General features: G+C 45.0%; 1 protein-coding gene across 4 annotated transcripts; it reads right to left on the reverse strand.

The window, feature by feature from the left end:
- Positions 1–2,076: 2,076 nt before the first annotated feature.
- Positions 2,077–7,027, reverse strand: LOC123145206 (uncharacterized methyltransferase At1g78140, chloroplastic; the record flags this gene model as incomplete). 4 transcript variants are annotated; one of them, XM_044564569.1, is given in 11 exon segments in its annotated part: positions 2,077–2,738; positions 3,176–3,344; positions 3,727–3,774; positions 3,873–4,069; positions 4,312–4,419; positions 4,984–5,095; positions 5,271–5,461; positions 5,817–5,898; positions 6,548–6,685; positions 6,762–6,847; positions 6,919–7,027. In XM_044564569.1, coding segments are annotated over 8 exon segments (967 nt in total), but the record flags the coding sequence as incomplete, so codon positions are not given.
- Positions 7,028–7,924: the final 897 nt, after the last annotated feature.

The following is a 7,924-nucleotide window of genomic DNA, read 5'->3' on the forward strand; positions in this document are numbered from 1 at the left end:
ATTAGTCCATAGAGATTGTCGTCAATTACCAAAACCAAACATGGGGGCACCACATGTTCTTTCACCGCCCATATTTGGACTGGATATAAGGGGTGCCGGTCAGCCCGGGCGTTTGAGCCTCGTTTGGGGAGCCCGTCTAGGTCAATTTTTCGTGACCGGTCAGTGAGCGAGCCGTCCGCCCGGGCGTATGTGGCGGGTTTGGGGCGTCCATCTATAGATGCTCTGAGGGCATCTCCGACGTTGACCCATAAACGTGGACAGAAAAGACCAACCCGCAGACACGGATGCCAGGGTCCGTCATCCAAAGCTAGCTACTATATGTCCGATGAGGGAGGGGCGATGACGGTGCACAGCTTCGGCCCGCTCCATTGCTTTTAGTCGTCACTAGGTAGTCTACGGATCTGGATCTGGTATTCTTTGCACTAGTCTACGGATCTGGATCTGGTATTCTTTGCACTACCTTGACAATTGATGAATAGATTAAAAGTTTTCCTCGCAAGTTTTTAAATACGTCTCATACATAGGAGCGCCGAATCATACTAGCGTCGGACACATCATCGGCCCATCACAACCAAAAAGAGGTAAGTATGTTTAATGTTTACATGCCCGGTCACAAAAGAATATCAATCTGGCAGTCCGTCAATCTGAGCCTCCACGATCAATCCGTCGTCGCCATCGTGTAGCCCGCCTCCGCCTCCGTGTCGGCCTCCTCCCCCGCCTTTTCTGCCGCCTCCATCTCCTCCTGCTCTGTCCTCTCTAACTCATCGTTCTACTGCTGCAACATTTTGAAACCAACGGCTTACATGATGCTTCTTGCGTCGTCATTCAAATCCGCCACCTTCAAGGTCAAAATCTTTGCGTCCTCCGCAGCGCCTGGGATCTTCACCTTCTTCTCTTCATGCATGGCCTTCTTCACTTCGATCATGGCCCTCTTCTCTTTGAGTTTGAACTTCTTCTCGGTCGCCTTCTCAACAAGTCAAACATTTCCACCTTTTTTCCTCCTTTGGCATCAGAGCGCTTAACGTATGCCTCCTCCTTCTTCATCAAGATGTCTTTGAACCTCTCCGTCATCTTGGTCGCCGCACCTTCTCGCTTCATCCTCTCCTCCTCCAACTTCTTTCCTTGTAACCCTCTTCTAACCTTTGTGGTTCTTTTGTTGGGTCGGTTGAGTTACCAGTTTCTTCCTAGGCACCTTGGCTCGCGGTCTTGATAATGTATAGGTTACACTTGGATTGTCCATTCAACTTCAACCAACAATGCATGACGGTGAAGTTTTTCTTCTCCAACTTCTTGAACACACTACACCCACCGCCACATCTGCCACCAGTACCCCCTCCGCCGGTATTCTGCTTCTTGAGTGTTTCCGCCTTTGCAACCTCCGCTTTGACGCAAGGTTTTTTGCCTTGTCGCCGAGTTGATATTCCGGGCGAGCGTGGTGCTCGAATCCTCCACCACCACCATCTCTGACAGGGTCTCCTCCGGGTCCATGCGCGATGGCGGGAGGGAAGAAGAGACGGGGGAAAGGGGCGGGAACTGGGTGGAGAGTGGCGGGATGGAAGAAGAGAGTGGAGAATTTTTACTACGGAAACAGTGCGGCCAACTACAAAAGCACGGGCTCCGCCTTAGTTTCGGGTGGGCCTGGGTGTCGGAGTGCGACGTGGCTCGTGTCTAGACTGCGGCAAAGCTCGTTCGGGTTTGGTTCCGTTTTGCGGGAAAATTGTGGTCCGGACTGCTCTGCGGACCGATGGGGTCGACATTGGATGGCTCATGGGGTCCAGACAGTTCCGCCCGCACGGGTACGGGCGGTTTGAGGGCCGTCGTTCTCTGCTTGTTTTTTTCGCAAGTGTGTTCTCTGCTTGCTAGAGCATCTATAGCCGGACTTTGCAAATCCGCCCCTAAATGCCCGTGCATCGGGAACGTCCGTGGACAAGGCCGGATGGCCCCTTAAATGTGTTGCTAGACAACTACACTTCTCAAATTCAAATCCTCAAATCCATGCAATCCATGCACGTCGATCATATAACACAAATTCATCACAATTCAAGAATGCAACAAAGCAAAATAAATCACATTTTAACAATCTGGGCATGACAAAAAAAATCTACTTCGGACCACAGCTGGCCAACATGATGGATCACTTGTCAGACACCAACCGGACTGCCTGCTCTACCGTGGCCTCCATCAAGGTCTCTTGCTCTACCATGGCCGCTACCCGGGTCGTACGTTGTTACCTTCGCCGGTCTCACCGTCTCATACTGCTTACGATCATTAGTCTTCTTTTTCTTCCACATAAGCCACTTCTTTGTTTGCTCATCCAAGAGGCTTGCATCCATCAACATTATCTTCAAATACTCCGTATCTCGATCCAATGTCATAGCAAATATTACGAACAAAGAGGGAAAATGGAACAAAATTTATACCAATCCTGCTGGGACATTCCGTTGAACAGGACGGGGGGCAGCCCGGATGCCGGCACTGCCCTGCTCGTCCGCGCTCGTTGGAGTTGCGGCGAGTTGCACACAACGTAGTCTGCCCCGCGTTTCCGTTGCCCAATCGGTCGCGGATCAAGGTCGGTCACGGGCGGAGTGGACAACGGCTACATTGTCGGCGGCAAGATGGACGGGCGCACGACGACTGGGAGCAGCGGAGGGGATACATCATCCCCAAGGTCCAATATCTCCTTGGTCGGAATTCCGTTCGCCGCCACTTCCCTCTCGTGTTGCTTCCTTTGCCGCTCCCTACGGGCGTTTTCAAACCCGAACAAGTTTTTAGGTTTTTTTTTCTCACTTCTCCCCTTTCTTGTTTTATTACTTTTATTTAAATTATGAAATGGGTAAAATATTATATTCAAATTTAAAATACATTGATTAGGTGTTCAAAAAAAAGTTCATGTAGTGTTACAAAACTATTTGCACAACTTTTAAAAAATGTTTGTGGCAATTAAAAAAATTCACGTGTTTCAATAAAATGTAATTGACATTTTGAAAAATGTTTATACAATGTAAAACAAATCGTCCAATTTTTAAGAAACATTTCATACCATTCAAAAAAGTGTACGTTGCAATTAAAAAGATGTTCACGAGTGTTACAAATATGTTCATGGCATTTAAAAAAAATGTTTATACAATGTAAAAAAGTGTTTGCATAGTAAAGAAATATATTTTGTATTACTCACGTTTTCATCCAGCCCATCCAACCCTATGCATGTAGATACTCCTCTTGTGTATGGGCCTCGATGGGCCGTTTTCAAGTACCAGGGCCATGGCATAGGACTTGGACAGTTACCACATAAATTTTACGGTTTCTCATCTCTAAAAGTACTTGCAAAGCACATTGATAACTACCTGAAAAACAAAAAAAAAGCACATTGATAACTTACATTTCAGACGGTCCAGTCGTCTTCGAGATTTCAACAAACTTGAGTCTACAAATATTTTAGGAGTGCCCAAACCAAGGGGTCTCAAAGGTGAGGTCAGGAACCGAGAAATCTCTCGAGGTTCCTACCTCAGCACAAACTCTCCATTAAGACAGTCCTACATCTCTGCTAGGCGATCAACGCTCTTGAATCAAATCAATACAAGAATGCACAAAATTTACAGGTTAAGGACCTCCGCTGCTTTACATGAAGATTTTTTCTTGAACTTTTACATAAATAATGCTATAATCAATCTCACTATGACGTCAGTGAAGTAAAATGTACGCTTTCACTATTCACATCGCACATACCTTGAGCAAAACTATCAGTGCTGACAGAAAGGGTGGCTCACGAGGAACCTGCAACAAAAACTCTACATTTAGAATGAGAGAGAGGGAAGATAAACTGAGGTACAATTCATTTAAGTCGATTATCAAACGATGTATTCACGACTTACAATGCATAATCAAGGAGCTATGCGATAATGTTCCAGGTGACTCTGTAGTTATTTAACTAGCTTGCTTTAGTAGCAGAGAACATTATATAGAATCCATTTCTGACAAATGTAAAATTAACCAGCCCACATGCTCTACAAAGATCTTCAAGCTCCAGCTCTGATAAGAAGGTATTATTGCCCGTGATTTGATCAATGTACTGCAAGATTGTTCAAAGAGATAAGTTTGTGACGGAACATAGTTGAGCAAAGTGAATCTGTAAATAGCAGTATCAAATTCTCTGAAGCTTAATCTTCCTTCTGCCAATATGGAGGTATCAAACCATTAAACAATCAATTCTAAATACCTACCATGGTTCATGGTTGTGAAAATAATAAGCTGTAATGTCCCTATAAAGAGAACTATTTGTGGGTTACTAGGGAGTCGGGAACTCAGGATTACCGGGCGTCCAATCCTCAGTAATGGGATAACTGGTGGAAGAACATCTGCTATGAAAGTAGAACCGACAAAAATACCCCCAGGGCGAAGGACTCGACTGATTTCTGCAACCTACAAAAATACCATAATATTTTAGGACTTTTATCCTTTTGGCCTACGTAGAGCGGTAGCGACTAGCATAAAGTTTATGCTGCAAAACTATGGATACAGATAAAGAAGCTTGTTGATGCAAACTTACTTAAATATACACAGAAAGGCAATAACATAAGCTACAAATTTTTAGGAAAGTGAAACATTGTTCTCCATTAAGTTCATGAGGCAAAGCTTAATATTCTTTTCCAGAAAGCACCTTAAAAGGATTTCTTGCATCTTGCTTCTTGTATCGTTTCCCTGTGTGTGTGATAGCGGACATGTGCATATCCCCATCGTGATCATAGTGCTATGCTCATTTCCAATGATCTTTATAACTGAAGCACGCAAACTAGCATATGTTCATGTGTATTTTGATTGCACAGTAGAATGTGGAGCAACCAAGATGGTAGGGCACTATAAAAAATATATAATCAAGGAACAACTGAGGCACAAAAGCAGGTCAACTTCTTTGAATATTAAGAGACACTTAAGGAGGAATAGTATTTTACAGAAATAAATTTTACTATCCAGTAGGACCCTTACAGCACAAGCTGGGGATGGCCAACAATGAATTGCAGCACCTGCATGCAGAGCATCAATTGAGCCACTCACAAAAGGGAGTCTGGATATATCAGCTCTCACCAATGCTAATCGCCTGAAACAACAGGAAAAAAAAACAATGGAGTGCTGCATTCAACATTAGAAAAAAAAATTAATCACAGGAAAAAGCTATAAAGGAGATGAATGACAGCTCAGATCATTAATCGTGTGTGACAAAGGAGTTACAGAAAGAAAGAAAACTTGAACATCAGGAGAACTGTAAACCATACTCATCTGAAATGTTTTCCTGCTTGATGAATTCCTTGCATTGCTTCAACATATTCTCTGAGAAATCTAGTGCCACAACAAGGCAATATAGTTCGCTTTTAACAAATAATCTTGAAAATAACCCACTCCCACAGCTTGCATCAATTATAATCCCTCCACTTGTTGGCTTCAAATAATCTTTAGCCATCTCAAACTGTAGTTGTATTGTAATGTTTTTAGAAATTTGAGTAAATATAATTGTAAGCACAAATGATACATAATGCTTAAATATGTGCATAAGCAAATTGGATCTGAGTAGAGCTCAGACTTAGGCTAATAAACTAGTCTGCGACTTGTTTGTAAGGGTCTATGACCATATTTCTCACAATATTTATTTGGTTGGAGCTTGCTAACCTGTAACCACACAAGAGTATCTATTAACAGATTGCTCTGTAGGCACCAATTTTCTCTCTCATAGAGTAAGAAAAGGAGTCAGTTAGATAATTTGTACAGTATATAATGATGATTGTGAACGATTATTTCATCAAATGATAGTCGAGCAACGTGACCTCTTTCTCTAAGCCTGGGAAACCACCCCATATGAAATTTTGGCGCCATCCTCTCTCATAAAGAAATGATACCAGTTGGGTCCTGTTCAAATAATCATTCGTAAGGAATAGTCTGAATAAAACTAATAATTAACAAATACACTGCTGTATTCATCGTCCCAAATCCCCAGAATCACTAACAACTTGCAAACCTATATTGAATCATTCCCAATGGTCCAAGAAAGACACCTTTCATCACACAACGTCCGGCTAGTCCAACATGTTCAAGGTTTCATGGCCACCGAGTTTTCTTGCAGTGCATGTTATACAGTCCTACTCCCTCCGTTCCTAAATATAAGTCTTTCTAGAGATTTCAACAAGTGACTACATACGAAGCAAAATGGATGAATCTACACTCTAAAATATGTCTACATACATCCGTATGTTGTATTCCATTTGAAATGTCTAAAAAGACTTATATTTAGGAACGGAGGGAGTAGATTCTAAGACGTGCTTTCTGAGGTTAATTGGTCTATAGATAATAGCTAATTCGTTGTTACTCTGAAAGAACTGAGACAGAATGATTAACTTCATTATGCCCATGGCATAATTCAAAAAGATGGCCATATCTGCCAGCCTCTTTTTTATTTATTTAAGCAATGTTTTCCAAGCAACGTGCCAGCCTTTTATATTGCCCTGTGTCCATCTACCATCATGAACTTGCCTAATTTTGAAAGAATAACACATTTTACCTGAAAAGCTCAGTTGCAGCAGGCATGGTCTCGGAGTACTCAGTAGAACCAACTGCCACAGTCAGATCCCAGTAATCATCCTTAGAGTACAATTTCTTGCAAGTAGAACATTCAAGGCTAGAATCGGATTTGGATGGCCTGAAAAGGAACCGACGAACAATCGCTCAGTAGCACCCTGGAATGCCGCTAGCACGCAAATGGAAAGACCACTTACGCTGACTGATGATCTATCGAGCTTACGAGCGGGTAATAGCAGATTGGGCAGGCGAGTTTGCTCAGCTCCGCTTCCACCAAAGATTCCTGCACATGGAACTAAGGAAGGCCGGCCTGCAACTTGCTCGATGGAATGCGCCAACGGGGCGAACACTCACCGCAGCGGCCTCGTCGGAGTCGGGCGCCCCGGTGCTGGAGGCGGGGGAGGCGCTGGCATGCAGGGCAGAGCGCGGGAGCATCTTCCCGGAGGCGGAGGCGGAGGCGGAGGCGGTGACTCCTAATGCGCCTCGTGCAGGCGCCGCGAGGCAGGCGACAAGACAACGGCGCCTGCCAAAGCCGCGCGGCGCAACGACTGCGGCAGCGGAGATGGCCGCGCTGCGGATTGCCGCCATCGTCGAGTCCAGGCGCGGATGCGTGGGAGAGGAGGTAAAAAATGAAATGAAATTGGAAACAGCAGGAGGAGCGTGCGGCGCGCCGTGCTCTCACGCAGGCAACTGTGCGTTCTCAATGTGTGTACGTGATTCGTAAGCATATCGAGTGAATCTGGGCAGTTGGCCGGGTGGGCGCCCAGTGACCACCGGAAGAGGCAACCAATTTTTAAACGAAATATGTATGTGGCACGCCAGAGTTTTTCTGCAATTTTTTTTTTGAAAGACAGCAGGAGAGCTGCTGTGATTCCATTGTAGAAGATTATGATTGCACGATGTATTGCTCTTCGTGCATAGACACGTATATATGATGTATAAAGATGGGCCACGGACCTCAACTATACAAGGGACTAGAAGGCGGGCCCAATACAGAATATGCACATAACACATATACTCAACACCCCCCTGCAGTCGAGGCGGCACCGTGGCTGACGCAAAGACTGGACCGGAACTCCTCAAATGACGGCGTAGGCAAGCCCTTGGTCATGATATCGGCAAATTGTTGGGAAGTAGGGAAGTGCAAAACGCGAATATGGCCAAGGGCCACCTGTTCCCGAACAAAATGAATATCCAACTCAATATGCTTGGTCCGTCGATGATGCACCGGGTTAGCGGAGAGGTAGACCGCCGAGACGTTGTCGCAGTAGACCACCGTGGCACGGTCAACAGGGCAAGAGAGCTCCTGAAGCAGTTGGCGAAGCCACGAACACTCGGCGACGGCGTTGGCCACCGCACG

The sequence above is a fragment of the Triticum aestivum genome, chromosome 6D (genome assembly GCF_018294505.1).
Source record: "Triticum aestivum cultivar Chinese Spring chromosome 6D, IWGSC CS RefSeq v2.1, whole genome shotgun sequence".
In the NCBI taxonomy this organism is placed as follows: Eukaryota; Viridiplantae; Streptophyta; class Magnoliopsida; order Poales; family Poaceae; genus Triticum; species Triticum aestivum.